The following is a 16,795-nucleotide window of genomic DNA, read 5'->3' as shown; positions in this document are numbered from 1 at the left end:
TGTTCCTCAGAGGTCTGGGACACAAGGAGAGGTGTAACCCAAAGTACTATTTTCCTAGGAATCTCTAGGAATGCCCTTGCTGGACTGTCTGTGAGAAGCTCTGGGATGAACAGTGATGATTGTCTTTCTAAGCCACTGATGGCAATTACCTGTGATCAGCTTTCTGAGCTGCTGTGATGGCCAACACCATTAATCTGCGCTCATTATTTGTGTCCTTGTTGGCCCTTCTGGCTCCAGCACAGACAGGTCTCCATGTGCTCAGGCCGGACCAGGCATGTTTGGTTAATGACACCTAAAAACCAGGATGATTGAAGGCAGCAGCAGAACCATCTGGTCTCCCATTCTGTGTCCTGGAATACCTTGGTTGCTGCTTGTTTATGTTTGAGGTGATTGAACTTTTGCTGCCTCTGTCAGTTTAAATTCTTGAATTGTTTGGAGAGGGGAAGGCAGCACTCCTCTGTTTTGAGTTTTGTGTTTGGGCTGGTGCCAAGGGATCTTCCCGCTGTGGATGCCTGCTGGCAGTGCTGCAGGAGACTTGGTACTGAGCTAAAAAGGGGATATCCAGTGTCTCATGAAACATGCAGTGTGGTTTTGTGGCTGTGTGTAACTTCTGTGAGTCCTGCACTCACAAAAAAGGCTATTATAGGGATACACTTGAGGTATCAAAGTACAATAGCAGCAGCAGCAACTGCCCAGTTTTTGTCTTGACATTAGAACAAGTGACCTTGCCTGGTGTCTGCTGCTTCCCAGGGCTCACCAAGTGCAGGGGTGGTGGATGCAGGGCTGTGAATGCAGAGATGTGGGTGCAGATGCTCTGGGTGCAGGGCTACGGATGCGAGACTGCACTGTCACCACCTGCAAGGGCTTGGAACGAATGCAATAGTGAGACTTTGATTTGTTCAACTTGCAGCTTCTCCCACAACTTAGTCATTCTTTTATGAAGTCCAGTCAGAGTTCCACTGAGAAAAAGCAAGTTTCAGCAAAAGCTTTCAAGCAATGAGTTGTGTTGTTTATGTCCCCCGTCCTCACCTGGAAACATGGCCATTTAAATATTCCATGTGCTGTGGGCAGAGCTCCAGTGAGAACAAACCTCTGGGCTCCAAGGTTGGATTAGGAGCATGTTCAGATAATGACATCTGAAAACAGGAGGGCTGGGACCTGCAGCAGAGAAACAAGGGAGCTTTGAAAGAGAGAGGAGTCTAATCCTCTCTGCTAATATGGAGGCAGCTGCTGCCAATGCATCAGGCTTGGCAGGGGCTGCTTTGCTGCTCCTGGGTTCTCTGATAATGGCAGAGAGGCACAAAGACCCAGCTGCTTCCATGTGGTTGGGGAAGAGCCACGTGGGAAGGGTGTTCTCTGGGTAAAACAAGAACTTTTGACATTTCCTTGGCCCTGCACGCCCAGCAGCACTTCAGCAGGACAGGCACCATGCAGTGCTCCATGCCAGTGCAGTGCTGAGCGGGAATGGGTCCACAGACATGCAAATCCCTGCTGTTGGTGAAGAACCAGTTGCACTTCCAGGGCTCTGCAGCCCAGCCACGAGGGCAGCTGGATCTGTGCTGCCTATGGGCAGCATTGTGGCCTCACTGGTGACAGGACAACTTTGGGCAGGGTGGAGGACGTGAGGGTCCCCCAGAGGCAGCTCTTGTGCACAGTAATGTCTGCGGACACCGGCACTGGGGCTGGGTGCAATGACCTGTCAGGGAGGGTGAGTACTCAGGGATGTGTTGGTACTGGCAGGTGCAGCAAGGGCAATCACTTTAGAGCACATGAACTGCTGCAAACATGCACTTGTTCCTTCTGTTTTCCCCCGAAGTAACTTGCTTACTTCCTTGTAAAAAATGGCATCTCCTGCCTGTCCCACTCTGCAGGAATGTTGGTGATGAAGCCTGTGCTAGACCCACCTCCAGTGTGGAAGTGCCCAGGTCTGGAATGAATCCTGGGTAGGAGACAGTGGGGACTGGCTGTACTGAGTGTACAGCTTTTTAGCTCATGCTCTCATGATGTCTGTAAAGGGCCCTGATGGCAATTCAGATAAAACCTCAGGGTTGCTGGGAAACCTTAACACCAGAGTCCATGCAAAGAGAATTCCATTCCTACTCCACTTCCCACGGGAGAACCGGTGCTGCAACAGTGACTGTTCAATGGGGCCGTGCTGGGGTTTCCAAACACCCCACCTGCTCCAAACTCTTACAAACATAAACCACCTCCTCAAGCAAGAAGACAACTTGATCACTTAAAACTTTGGGGTTTTTTTTTCCAGTTTTTATTGAGTGAAAATGTCAAACCTTGCATCAGTCATGCAAAAAAAAAAAAAAAAATCAAATAAATAAAACACATATATTAAATTTCTAATAGCACTAAATTCAAGTGGAAAAATATTCAGTTCTTAATAACGCAGGTGCTGAAGAGACCAGATTCAAGTAAATCAGAGCACACCATCCTGTTTAGGGTGTTTTTTTTCGCTTTCTGCATTTTTGTCTCAAAACCTATATATATATCTATATATCTATATATATGTATATACATATAGATATATACACACACACATATATATGTGCATACATATTATTTTTATATTTATATATATACACATACATATTTATAAAACATTAAAAAGAGCATTGGTGGTTCAAGCATTTATTTCCCCCCCTCCCCCATGGAAAGAAAAAAAACCAACAACAAAACAAAATAAAATTACACATTTAAAATTCAAAATGAGCTAGCAATGGCTTATAGTCCTAGTGTGCAATATGGATATTACAAAAGGCTAGAATCCTCCCTCATTGTCTTTTTTTTTTCCATTTTTTTGTTTTTTAAGGTTGTTTTTTTTGCTACATTGGAAAAAGTTTTTGAAATTTTTTTCTTTACAAAATTCCTTCCACGCAGACTTTAATCCAGTTGAGTTTGTGGCTAGAATGAACAATCTAGTCAATAGTTTTTATTTAATTTTTTTGCTCTTCAGCAGTGAATGGTAGCAGAATCAGGAGGGTCCCTCTCAAGGTTTATTTTGTTTGGTTTTTATCTTGTTTTGGACAAAATAGTTCCATTTCTTCTCTCCTCTTTCCCCTCCTTATAGAGCCAGTTGAATCTCCCTCTCTTTCTCTGGTCATTCTTTAGATAGTCCCATTGCTATGAGAGCTTGGAATGACAAACCACCTGCTCTGATGGGGTCATTGGGCTGTTGAGGCCCTTGTTCAGAAAAGCACTTAAGCTCGGGCTTAAACGTGGGCCCACTCAGTCATCTGCTTAAGGGTTTTGCTGAATTAAAGCCTGAACATGGCAGAATAAAAAAGTCGGGTTCAACTTTCTTTTGTTGTTGTTGCGAACAGAGACAGTGTAAGAGTTACAGAAACAGGACTGGGAGAAGGATGGGGTCAGGCTGGCCGGGTGGCCACTGTCCTGCAAGGGCACCTGACCCTCTGTGGGGGTCAGGCCCTGCTCAGGGGTCACCTTTAGCAGTAGCCTGTTGGGAAAGAACTTTCATTCCCTGTGCCAGCTCCTAGAGAAGAGGCCATAGAAGTTTGGGAGAAGGGCTGAGATGTTAGGGAGAAGTAGGGTGCCTTGGGGGAGAAAATGGTGTGCATAGATAAACATGGGCCCTTCTGGCACACTCAGCCACACAGGATGTGTGACACAGGGCCCCATCCAGGCGGACCCTGGCGCGGGTGCACCAGCCACTCCTGCCTCCGGCTGCTCCTGGGATGGTGCGTCCTGTCCAGCACTGGCAGAGCCACTGGACATCTCTTACCCCCTTCCTCCACACACTTCTGCTTTCCCCACTGTCGTGCAGTGACTCAGTCAGTGGAGTCTGGTGAGATAGGACAGGGGAGAGGTAAAACACTGTGTCACAGTGCAGGGTCCCAGCTGCCAAGAGCAGGGACATGACCTGTCTATCCTGCGGGGACATGAGTGGCCCAAGGAAGCCCTCTGGTCACCCCTGGCACCAGCTCCATGTGCCCAGGCAGGACATGCTCTCAGGAGGGCTTGGTCCTGCTCCCACAGTCACTGACAGAGATCCTGTTGATTTTGGCGGTACAAAATAATCACATCTGCTTTGCAAGATGTGGCTTGTGTTAATCTGAGGATTCCTCCTGGAGCCCATCACCATACTATCTAAGTAGCTGAACATGGGGAAAATGTACAAGTACAGAACCTGCAGCAAATGCTAGTAAAGTAAAATCTTTTTGCCCCATCCCATTTTGAGAAATTCCAGGGCATCATTCCATCACTCTGCCCCAGGAACGTGAGCTTCATTCTGTTCAAGAATGGGGTTGTGCTAGGAAACACACAGCTGAGGGCAGGGGATATACCAAACAAAACAAAAACAAACAAACAAAAAAAACCCCCTATAAAAATAAAAGCCACACAAATAGCTGATAGAGGAAAAGAACTCCAAAGAATTAAATAAACTACAAACTAGTAATAATATTTCATATGTTTTCATTTGTTTCATCTCTACAAAATTCAAGTTAGAATTCGGAATCGTCCAGGTCCGGTCAGTGCTGGGAGTGTGAAGTCAGCCTCAAACCACAGCATTAAGGCTTCCCCCTCCCCTGCCACCCCTACAAACATACACTACATTGAAAGAGAGAGGGAAAAAAAAAGGAGAAAAAAAATTGCACACAATTAACCATATGTAAGGGCTATCCAGAAGGCAGGTGACACCTCCCCCTCCACCCACTGGCATTGGTGGTTTCTCTTTTGTTCTATATATAGTAATAACCTTTACAGGAAAAATACTGTACAACTTTTTTTTTTTCCTTTCCTTTTGAAACATTAGCTGAACATTCAGTCCCCACATTTACACAGCTGAGCTGCTTGTTTATAAATCAGACCTGATCTGCACCAGTTCCTTAGGGAAATAACAAAAAAAAAAAAAAAAAGGAAGAAACCTAAACTTCTTGAGGCCTTTATCTGTTCCGGGTGACAATAAATCCTGGGGATCCCTTAGAGCTGAAGTGCTCAGGGAGCTGAGGAGGGGAGAGGGTGCCTGCATGGTATTGGAAAAAAAGATTTTTTTTTTTTAAAAAAAAGGACAAAGCTCAGACTATTCTGGTATACTTAAAACTGGCACCAAAATAACTATCAGAATTAATTCATACTAGTCCTTCTGGTGCCCTGGTGTGTGTAGACAAGCCCTCTCAGGCTCAAGCAAGGATTTGGGGTCAAACAGCTACTGTCTCACCTGCCAGAGTCCGGGACAGTGTCCTGTAGTGTGTGTTCCCAGATCAGGCCAGGAAAAGATAGCAGGGAAGAGCTTGGAACCAGGGGAAAGCCCAAGCTGCTGGAGGTGGCAGGTCTCAGTCTGGTTGCATTTGCTTATGCAGTGCCCAAGCCCTCAGTCCTACTCATCAAAATATGTCAGGATGGCCCAGACCTGCAGCAATTCTTGGGTGGCACCTCCCCAGCGCTGGGGTCTCTGGGCTGTGGGGGTGCAGCAGGATCTGTAACTGCAAAACCCAGGACTAGGCAGTATAGGTCCAGGGGTGCTGCAGAACAGGGGTGTCCCCCTCCCCACCCCAGAGCTGAGCAGGACACCCCACCATGGGCTCAGAGCGTGTCCTGCCTTCTCCTCCCTGGGCAGCAGTGCAAGATCTGTGTCCATCCATGCAGTCACAGACTGGCATGTCTGCAGTGCAGGGCTGGGGACCAGGGCTTGGGGACTGGGACCTGTCCAGGTCTGACTGCCTGGGGCAGAGCAGGGCACGTTCTCAAGGCTGCTTTAGTGACCAGGATGCTCCTGTGCAAGCTTGGTGCTCCCTGTGCTGCACCATGGGGCAGGGGCAGCTCAGAGCCTCCTGAGATGGGGATACTGAAGCACCACAGAAACGCCTCACCCTCAGCAGAGAGGAAGCACATACGGGTTGGGATGAGATGGAACTGGATGGCAGAGTAACCCCAGTCCTCCAGTGTGACAGACCCTTTAAACTGCCTGCTGTGTTCTTCCCAGGTTACTTCAGCTAAATCCCTACAGTCAGAACAGCAGGGATGAGGAGAGGTGTCCTACAGAGAAAGTGTAGACTGAGAAAGTTTTACAATATAAATAGCATTCAAAATTATTATCATTAACAGCAAAAAGGATCTGGAAGAACAGAGGAGTGTCCCATTCCCACCCCTGCTCATTCATTAATGCATCCTCATTTATGTGACAATAAATACCCACTCCCACCCTGGCTGTCTGATGCCATTCATTTAATGCTGGAGAAAGAAGGGGGAAGGGTGGAGAGAGAGAGCACACTCCTCACCCCCTCCTTCCCACTGGCAAAAGCTGAGCTACTTGTCTTTGTGACACCAATTCCTTTAATTTTATATATGTGTGTGTGTGTGTACATTATATAGAGACACACACACAAATATATATTTCTAAAATTCATTACCTCTTGTTCCCACCCACCCCCCACCAAGAAGTGGAGATTATTATTATTATCGTACAACTGAAAACATGGAAAAATAAAACCCAGAAAGAAAATTGGGGGGATAGAGCCCCACCCATAACAAAGGGTCCCCAGATGGGCACAGGCCCCACGCACCATGCAGGGAGCAAGGAAAAGCAGCAGGTATCCTCAGGGTTCATGTCTGTATAAAGGGTATTTTTTGCTGCATCCTGCCCCCTTGTTCCGGGATCTGTAGAATGGAGTGATGCAGCACCAGTCCTGCTGCGAATCGATCTCTTATGGGGCCTGGTGAAGAGCAGGGGTTTCCTTCCTTCCTCTCTCTCATTTGTGGCACCGAGTTTGTTTTTCATTTGCCATCCCCATCTTTGTTCTCGCCTCACATGGGGTTCTCTTAGTAATTCTGTGTAAGAGAAAAACCAAACCACTGCCGCTGTTGCCTCTAAGATTAAGGAGAAGCTGCTGGAGCAATGGTGGAGGCTGAGGCAGCAGGCGGAGCTGGAGCAGAAGCAGGAGTCGGGGCTGGAGTGAGGGCTGGCTCGCCCTGTGGCCTGGAAGCATCGCCATGGTCTGTGGAAGAAGCACCCTCCTCTGGTTCTCCATCTTCTTTAGTGGCCAGGCCTTCAGGGTCTGGCAGTGATTCTTCAGAATCTGTGTTCAGGTCTTCCTCCTCCTCATCCTCCTCCTCATCATCATCGTCATCCTCCTCTTCATCATCCTCCTCTTCTTCATTCATCTCCTCCTCATCATCCTCTTCATCCTCTTGGGAAGAGTCATCCTCATCCTCCACATCACCAGAGCCAGATGCCCCAGCGTTCCTCTCCTGTGGCGCGGCCCCGGCTCTGCTTGGGGAAGGGCCCTCGGTGACTTCTGCCTGCTTCTTGCTGAGGTCCAGTGAGTCATTGAGGCCCACACCAGCTGCATTCTGCAGGAAGAAGAGGGAGCTGTTGTTGTCAGTGCTGAGGTTGAGGGAACTGTCCAGGTTGATGGAAGAGTTCTGGATATCATACTCAAGAGTGGAGTGGGCAAGGCCCTCGGGGCCGGGAGAGATGGCAGGCAGCTCCCCTCGCTCCTGCTTCTCGTGTTTGCGCTTGTGCGAGTCCATCTGTGACATCCCCACCACTGTGTGTTTGCAGCCGGGGTAGGTGCAGTGGAAGTGGGAGCATTTGAGTTTGTACTTGCAGTCAGGCACCTCGCAGTCCACGCTCGAGCTGAACTGGCAGAAGCCGGCGGCGCTGATGACGTCCTGCTTGCCGTGGTGCTTGCGGTGGGCTGTCACCTTGGTGCTGTCAGTGCAGCGGAAGCCGCAGCGCAGACAGTGGAAGTGTGTGCTATTGCCAGAGAACTGACAGTCTGGGAAGTTACAACTCAGTGAAGACTTGAAGCGTTTGAAATCATCCAATACTAGGTTGTCAACACGGTCGTGGTGCTGGGCATGCTTATACATGTGGGTACGGCCACAGAACTTGTAGCCACAGTTCTCCCGTGTGCAGTGGTAGTGGGTAACCTTGAGAGAGAACTGGCAGCTGGAGTCCTTGCAGTCCTCGTAGAGGTCATAGCGCCGAAATCCCTCCAGCATCATCCCTTCATCCAGCATCTTGCGTGAGGACGCGGTCTTGCGGCGCTTGCCAAATGGGGACATGTCCTCAATAATCCAGAAACGCTTTTTGGCCCCCGAGGCAGTTGGCATAGTGATGGTGTTCCCTGAGGAGAGAAAGTGCAGAGCGGTGTTGCTGACAGCCAGGTCTCTCCATCTCCCAGCCATCCTGGGAAGCTCTGTATTTGCCAAGTCCCAATGCTGCAACCGTTCCCACCCCGCAGCTCATCCCTCGAGCTCTAAGTGAGCCTGAACTCCAGGATCCTGGGTTAGCTGATGCCTGCTGGACATCACTTCCTCAATTTTCAGCATATCCTGCTTTGTCTCTGATTGCTGCTCTGGCAAACCTGATCTTGTCCAAATGTTAACTGTTGCTTCTCTGGTTTGCTACTTTCACAGTTTCTCTTGCTGCTTAACTAATCTCTAGTCCCGTTTTCCTCAAATCAGACTTTAACAGGGAGGAGCTGGCTTGTTCCAGTCCAAGGACTGAGGTATGTTACTGTAGTTCACTGGGGTGGTAAAGAGTTGCAGTGTGCTAAAAGCTTGTATGTGTGCAGTTTTCCCCTATCCAGGCTCTTGTAAATACAGTACAATTGCCAAGGACAGGCAGGAAGTGAAGGAAGATCCCATGCGTGATTAAAACTGCAACGGGGGGGTGTAATTTATAGAAACAGGATGGACTTTGGCCAGGAGACTGCAACATCCCTCACTGTAACGAGCCTACATATTACAATGAGTGCACTTAGAAAGACAGATGGACAGATGTTCAATGGGGCTAATTCTCATCATCACTAGCCAGTGGACTCTGAGAGAAAATACCAGTTCTGCAGCATTCCCTTGGGTCTCAAAAATTACATGATGCCCCTAGTATAAATAAAGATCCCTCATCTATCTTCCACTCTGATTCACAGGGCCAGCATAACTGGCTAGTGCTCGTGTCCCCTAGGATCACACTGACATCAAGGACTCGACCTCAATGTATCTATTAACTTTTTTTCTTCTTTGCTTGCTGTTTCCAGAATCAACCCACAATCTCCAGTATCAACATGCAGCACAGACAAGGTTGGAGGCAAGAATTTCTTACCAGGTGCAGAACTGTGAGTGTAATTAGAAATTATAGCTTGCAACTAACACATACTTTTTTTTTTTTTTGCCTCTCTTCCTGCTGAAACTGCCATCTTCTTAGAAGAGGCACGATTTGTGACATACAGTGCCTGGGGCCTGAGAACCCAGAGCAGTTTGCATCCTTGTCTGGGAGACTGAAGGGACAGTCATCTGAGTGGTGTAGAACTACTTCCTTTCTGGTGGGTGCATAGGTATTACAGGCGATGACCCTTCAGTGACAGCCCTTCAAGAGAAGGTGGTGACCACTGAAGGAAACCTCCCACACAAGCCAATGGGAGTGGTGGCAGGAACCTCCTCTCCCACATGGCTGGGCTGTACAGGTTGTGGGATAAGCAAAGAACGAAAGGTTTTTCTACACCATTTGTTAATGGCTCTTGTGCTCAGACTGTGAATCAGGATACCAGCTTAGGTCATCCATGGTGAGACCATCTGAGTGACATGGAGCTGGTGGAAACTGCATGCTAAGGCTGATTTAACCAGCTACCAGTGAAAGAATAACTTTGTCACTGGAGATTTGAAATTGGCAGGCTCTTAACTACAGAATCTGTGACCAATTTACTCTCTGCTCCCCCCTAAACATCTGGTATTGTAAAATCCAGTTCTCCACTCCCAGCCGACTCATGTAAGTGCAGTGGTGCCTGCACAAGTCACTGCTGTCCAGATTAACTCCTTTTAAAAAAATTACAGCCAAACCATCAAGTCCCTTAGCATTAATTAATTAATGCTCATATTGTCTGTCTTTGGACGGGAATATGGGATAATCCATTTTAGAGAAAAGACTCTGGATGGGAAATAAGTAGAATTTAAGTATCACCTGTTTAAAACTCTGTATCTACACAGCTTTTAAAACAGTTGGAACAGATGTGCTTAAAACTTTAGTTAAAAACCAATTCTGTTTTCTCATACAGGCAAAGTTTTGGAGTAAGGCATAATGAAGGGAGATGACACCTTGGTGCACTCTCCTCCTTTGCCAACGTTCAGTCCCTGCACCCCGTGGAAGATTACAAGCCTCAGTGGATGTGATCCCCACCAAATCTCAATGGTAAGTGTTCTCCTTAAGCTTATTTCTTTAACCACTAATAATGTGAGCATTCACCAAGCTATACCAAAGTAAAACCAAAAGACACTTAGAAATATTTGATTAGAGGAAGCACAGCACAAGGTTAAGATGTTTCAGGCTGCATGCAATTCAGTTTAAAAAGAAGCAAAGATAGAGTTTCTTGTGAATTTTGTTAATTGGCACACACTCCTCTGGACAAGGCAAGGATCTTTCTCCTGCCAAGTCCCTTGAGAAAAACCTATGAACTGGAGTTGGAAACCCGTGAAGTTGGTCCTCCAGCCATACTCCCAACCATTGACCTTGGATTTATGTTATTACTAAAACTGGCAGGAAGAATGACTGGGATATTTGTAGGCTGCCAGAAGCCTTATAAGTGTGAACTTTAAGCACAAAGATGTCCTTAATTAACTAGAAAAGAGCTAGGAGTTGGGAAAAGAAGCCAAAACTGAGGCACACCCTAAAAACCATTCCCAGATGGAATGAGAATCCCCAGCCTGAGACATCTCTGATCTTAGTTACACATGGGAATCATGACAGCTTAAAACTGAAATCTATCTGTATTTTCTGCAGCTGATTAGAGCAGATATAAATAACGAGTGTGAGAAACAGCTCGACCTGTCTGATGATGTCATCATGTGACACTGCCTGTACTTCATTCCTCATCCTGGGAAGGCACCCCTGAACTTTGTGGCTTCATATGAAGTTTGCAAGATCAATTGTAACACAGGACCTGGGTACCTCATCAGACATTCATCTGCTGAGATCTGTGCAGCACACTATGGCAGGCACTGGCTTGGGTGGCCTGGAAGATCTAACCAAGAAGTCCAAGTCCCATCAATGCCACATGAGCAGAAGTTTGCTCTGTGGCCACTCTGACATTATCAAGACACTGCAAATGCATTTTAACTGTGGATTTTGTTAGGTTTTTCTCATAGTTAGGAATTGGTGGCATTTGCTCTCAGGTATCCATCCAAATGTCTATGAATGATTTGCTGTGGTTTGGTTCCCCTTGGCTGTGGTTACAGTGTCAGCAGGGAAAAGGAGCAGGCATGGATGGGCCCTTGGGTAACATTAGATAAGGCACAGAGTGATCTTTGCTGCTCTACCGACCCAAAGGTGCAGAGAAAAAAAAACGTGGGCAGGGTGAGTGGGGACGGAGCTGGGCACAGGACATGGAGAGAAAGCAAAGAAGTGTTACCTGCTGCATCCTGCACTAAGGGAACGTCACTTTTTACTGGAGTTGGAGTGGCAATGATGGGCGAAAACCCAGCGGTGCTGGCGGCAGGCATGACAATGCCTCTGCTGGCTCCCAGAGTGGCACTGAGCAAGGAGTATGAGAGACAAGATGGAGAGAAGAGATAGGGGAGGGTGGGAAGGGGAGACCTAAGCAGGGCTTGTGAGAAAGATGGAGGCAGAGATGGTGGTGGAGGTTGTGGTGCAGTGTGGGTTGCATCATCGGCAGCAGCAGTAGCAGTAGAAGGAACCAGGCAGCCTGGAGAATGTGGAGAGAAAAAAACCAGAAAAAAAGAAAAAAAAAAAAAAAAAAAGAAAAAAACCACAACAAAACGAAACAAAAAAAAAAAAAAAACAAAAAACCAAAAAACAACAAAACAAGAAACAAAAGAACTGAAATGAGAATCCAGGAGCAGAAGCAATATGATGAAAATGGAAACTACATTCACAAATGTATGAAACAGAACTGCAACAGAGAAGAAACAGAAGGTGAGGAATTGACAGCACTAGGAAGAGGAGAGTTGTCTCTGCAGGAGGTAAGCTGGCTTTACGTATGGGGGAAGAGACACAGGCTTTCAGGCAGGACTTCCCAATTCATTTGGTCTTTCTGGTCCTTGTTCATCTATAGGGTTCCTGCCTGCTTCAATTAACAGCTGTAAGGGTGCTCTGGCACTTGGGGCGGGCGGAGCTGCTCCCTACCTGGAGAGCAGTGGGGGCATTTCCTAGCACTTGGGCCACTACTGACACAGAAGAGAGTGCCAGGACCCACTGCCCCACCAGAACCCTCTGCAGGTGCCCTGATGCCGTGGGGCCAGTGCCATGACCCAGCAGCGCTCCTACAACGTATGACTGTGCTTGTGATAGCCTTTATCTGGGGTGGGAAAGAAAACTAGGAAAATGTGTATGGAATTAAAGCAAACTGAGGCAGCCTATGCAGAATATCCCACTTAACACTGGGAAAGACAGCTGAGAGATCACTGGTCATCACTATATGATGGCAGAATTCCTACCAGGTATCTGACTCCTGACAAGCTGACCCTGCAATGCAGGGCAGGGGGAGATGGCTCTGCATTATCCTGGCAAACAGGGCAGAAACTTACTTCCCTGAAGAGGAGATGAAGGGGGTCTCCTCTGTGCAACTGCACAAAGTGGAACAAGAATTTTTGGGTGAGGAAGGGAGCTCAGTGAGCTGCTTTTTGAAGATGTGATAGGTTTTATCCCCTGTGTATGTCATATCTGCTGTTGTACTTTACCAGTTCAGGAAAGTGCCTGACTTCGGATGCTGCTTGAGGAAATACAAAAAGGTACCAGAGGAAATGCCAAGTACAGAAGCCCACAGCTCTTTTTTTCTAACTTTTTTTTTTTAATCAGCTATTAAAACAGACCCAACTCCAAGACCCAGGATAAAAACCTCTCTTCATGGGAGGAAAAAGATATGCTGCTAGTTCCTGGATGCTCGAGGTGTCTATTTTGATGGACCTCTTCTCTGAGGTGCTGGAGAGAGCTGGGTTAGTGTGAGGCACTACTGAAGTTGGCACAGTGTGTATTTTAAGGTGCAACTGTCCCTTGGCTTCTTTTTATGAGTTATCTCCCAGGAGAGCAGGCAACTGATGATCCATTTCACACACACCCTTCTCCCTTACCTGCTGATGTACTTTCATTGCCCACTGGAGTGCTGGAGCAGCTGCGGTCCATATTGGAAGATTCAGAGGAGATACCCCCAGGGCTACAGCCAGTATAATCCATGTACTCTTCTGTTTCAGTGTCCATCATGCTTGGGGGTCCCTGAAAGGAAGCTGGGGTTCCTGATGAGGCTGGGCTGGGTGCCATGCTACCAACCTGGGGGAGATTTTCATTTCTTGGAGTGTGGCCAATAACCTGCAGCAGGAAAACAAGACAGGGACTTTTACACCAAAAGCAAGATACCAGGATCAAAACCATCTGTCTGCACATCTATCTCCCTCCACCACAGTTCATGAGGGATAGCTGACACATGCTTGTGAGCAGAACCCATGGCACTGGGGCCAGGAGCGTGAATCCTCCTGCACTAGGAGCTCAGAGCATTAAACCTGGCACATGCATCCTGGTATGTGAATTGTGCTGCACTCGGGAGCTGGGAGTGTTAATCTTGGCACCAGCATCCTGGTGTGTGGATTCTGATGCGTTCACAAAGAGGAGGTGTTAATGTTGGCATTTCCCCCTCACTGTGTAGGCCCTGCTGCAGTCAGACGCTGGAAACACGCCTGAGTCGTGTCAGTACTGAGACCCTGCAGGGCGAACACGGACTGACACCAGGGCCACACGTGTGGGTGGTGGTCACATGCAGCTGCAGTGGCCTGGACAGGTCCATGGGTAGGTCAGACACACCATGAACTGCCTACAGAGCACTAAGGCATGGGAGAAACCAGAGGTTTTATTTCAATTCAGATCCAGCGATCTGGTCAGCTTTGCCACATGCTGTGAGCTGTGGTTTCACCCTCAGTTTGCTGTGCTGCTCCATGGGCTGAACACAGCAGTAGGTCAGGACAAGTGCTGCATGCTCCCAGGATTGCTCAGGCCACTACTCCTATTTGTTATTGCTAAGTGGCACAGGATTGCCAGGGAAAGAAGGTGGAGGTCAAACATAGCATTTTCTGCCCAGTGTGCACTAGAATTCTTAGGGTTAGACTCAGCATATGACAAAGAGTAGTGAAGACAAATTTATTTGTTAAATCTTCCTAAGTTTGATTCTTGAACATAAACTTTTTATTTAAGACCAAAAGCTGCCACAACAGCAACACCAGTTCCTTGGCATCTGTGAACTCATTACATCCAACAGCACTAGACTTGAACAGTTCACTTATTGACTGTACTTAATAACTAACAGGGACCTTTCATCCCCATGTTGTGGAATGAAAGAGGGTTCTCATCTTCCTTCCACAGATGGTCCTTTTTGTTTTCCATAAACCAGATGATGTTCTTAGGGTCAGATCAGCCACAGGCATTTAAATAAAGACAGCTTGTTTCATCTATCAAGTCAATGGAAGCTAAAACAACTAAAGAGTAAAAATGAGTGAGAGGTAGCAGGGATGCTGTCCTTTGGAGCAGCAGCTCAGTGCTGCAGCTGAAACTCTTCCATTTCTTCAGGAAACAGACAAACCTAATCTACCAGTTGCTCTCCATGTTAGTAAAGCAGAAACTGCATCACTGCTACTTCCTGAGAGAGGAGAGGGAATGCCCCAACTAAATCCACATCAATAAGGGAAGAGAAATTTCAAGATTGGTATTTCTTCCATCCTAGGTGAAAGGAGCAAATAATTATTTATATGCAACAGGAAACGTTTGCTTTAACCAGCATGTTCAATTCTCCCATATCCTAAGCACATTAATTTTATTAAGCCAATTGTATATACTGAAAGAGCTGGGAGAGAGTGCAAGTTGTAAATACGAGTATTTTTGTGTTATTCTTCTCAATTTTTTTCTACATAATTTACAAGGAAAAGCTGTTTGCACTAAGCAATGCTTTGCAATCTATGCTTCATCATCTTTATTCATCTGGTGTAAGTTCAGCCAGGTAAAGCTACCTTGGGTGTACTCTCACCTCCCAGTAACATCTGCCAGAGCTTTGACATCCCTTAGAGTCTGTGTACAAGTGTCCTGGCACTGCAGCAGCCCTGCAACCAAAGGGGCCAGCACTGCAAGTGGATCTACAGCTTCAGTAACAAGGAGTTACCTGAGTAGGAACACGATCAAAGTTCTTCCCCAGCATCCTTCTCATGTGCTTCCTGGCATGGGATGTCATTTGGTGCTTGAGCAGGAAGGAGAATTGGCAGCCCTCTCGGATGCAGTGGAAGTGGCTGTTCACCTGGTTGTATTTGCAACCTGCAGACACAAAAACCATTTTATGTCACACATGAAGGTACTGAGAGGGAATGGGACCAGAGGGAAGATGATCGGACAGGACAAGGCTGCTGTCCATGTGGATTTCTGATGGACTAAACATTATCAGTGGTCATGGGTTAATCAGGAACAGTCTTGAATGAAAAAAACCCAAACCCATGATCTACTGCCTGCTGAGCAACTGGAAGAGAGGATTACAGCATACAGGGATTTAAGACATGAGCCTGAGCCTAGTCCCATCTCCCTCTGTGCCATTATAAAGGAAGGAACATTGCCATTATATCTAGTAGTGCCTAATGCTCTTCAGTCTTAGCTAGTGCCTTTTCTTTTACAAAAGAGAACAAAACCAGGACATTTATCTGTATCACAGAAGTTACAATCAAAAATACATGCTCATAATTAGATTAGAAATGAAAAGTTCTTTTTCTTTCCCCTCTAAGTGTGCTCCCAGAAAAGAAGTCTCATAGCAGCTCTAGCTCTGGACAGTGTGTGCACTCTGGTCAGACAGGAATGAGCCAGGAAGTGTTTCTTGCCACTCCAAAACTGTTGTGTAATAGGGGCAGCTACTGAACAACAAGCAATTCATATGGGTTCTGGCATACAGCACTTCACACGTTCTGCTCCTTGTGGCCACAGCGTGTGCCAGGAGTGCATGTAACATTAACAGACAATCCCAAACAGCCACACTGTGCCACTGATAAACAATGGCTTGTCATAGTTCAAACACAGCTGCATCAATGATCAGGATCTGCTGTTTCCCATCCTCCCTTGGCCATCCCCTCAGATACAGAGGTAGAGACCTACAGGCTCACTTTTACTTACCTATCTACACCCATCCACCTTTACTTATATTTGTTTCACCTCCCTCTCCCCAGTCATACACACTTATATAATTATACACACAGAAAAATACATTAAAAAAAAAAATCTATCGTGTGTGTTTGTTCAGAAACATTCACAGGCCTCTAAACAGGCCAGTGCTTTCTGCACCTGCTATCTATACATACACAACATAAACCCCAGGGATGTACAGAGATGTAGAAATGAATCCACATGTTGGTATAACCATACACACCTACACCATCCCACCACACTGCCTCTATCTATGCAGCCAAATGCAGGGTGCTGGCTAAATGTGTGTCTACTGCGCAGCAGGGCCAGCCTACAGGCAAATGTACACACTGCTGGATGCATGTACCTCATCCCTCCCAAAACCAAACAGCTCCTGACTCACCCAGCTCATGTGGAGCTGACAGCCAGCGTTTCATGTACAGGCCAAGAGTGTGTTTGTTTAGGTCCCATTTTCCCCAGCTTGCCCGCCCTCCCCATCCCTGTGCTCTGGGACTGGGAACAAACAGTGCTGCGGGACTGGAACACTATCACAAAGGGCAGGTGAGGGCTCGCCTGTTGCCAGGGCATCCCTGGGGGCTGGTGTCACGTATCACTGGCTGCTTTGTCTAGCCCCTGCTATCACCTGAAACACCAAAAGGTGAGTAAATAACAGCA

The 16,795-nt window shown here is 47.1% G+C and overlaps 1 protein-coding gene and 1 long non-coding RNA gene across 11 annotated transcripts in view; one reads left to right on the top strand and one right to left on the bottom strand.

Moving 5' to 3' along the window:
• Positions 1 to 2,247: 2,247 nt before the first annotated feature.
• Positions 2,248 to 16,795, bottom strand: part of CASZ1 (castor zinc finger 1) — a 199,410-nt gene continuing 184,862 nt past the window's right edge. For 6 of the 10 annotated variants that reach the window (XM_032131874.1, XM_032131870.1, XM_032131872.1 and 3 more), the window contains 4 exons: positions 15,123 to 15,271; positions 13,054 to 13,288; positions 11,376 to 11,669; positions 2,826 to 8,099 (listed from right to left, as the gene is read on the bottom strand). In XM_032131874.1, the coding sequence (XP_031987765.1) occupies positions 6,844 to 8,099; positions 11,376 to 11,669; positions 13,054 to 13,288; positions 15,123 to 15,271 (1,934 nt within the window). In that variant the 3' untranslated portion in view covers positions 2,826 to 6,843. Of the gene's footprint in view, positions 8,100 to 11,375; positions 11,670 to 13,053; positions 13,289 to 15,122; positions 15,272 to 16,795 lie in introns of all 10 variants that reach the window. The other 4 variants (XM_032131868.1, XM_032131866.1, XM_032131871.1 and 1 more) reach the window with 2 other exon arrangements.
• Positions 8,099 to 11,409, top strand: LOC116454835. The gene is made up of 3 exons (XR_004244209.1): positions 8,099 to 9,089; positions 10,026 to 10,159; positions 10,748 to 11,409. It is a non-coding gene; the product is annotated as an uncharacterized LOC116454835 (long non-coding RNA).

The sequence above is a fragment of the Corvus moneduloides genome, chromosome 22, assembly GCF_009650955.1.
Source record: "Corvus moneduloides isolate bCorMon1 chromosome 22, bCorMon1.pri, whole genome shotgun sequence".
Lineage (NCBI taxonomy): Eukaryota > Metazoa > Chordata > Aves > Passeriformes > Corvidae > Corvus > Corvus moneduloides.
This window is presented reverse-complemented; position numbering and strand designations above follow the sequence as displayed.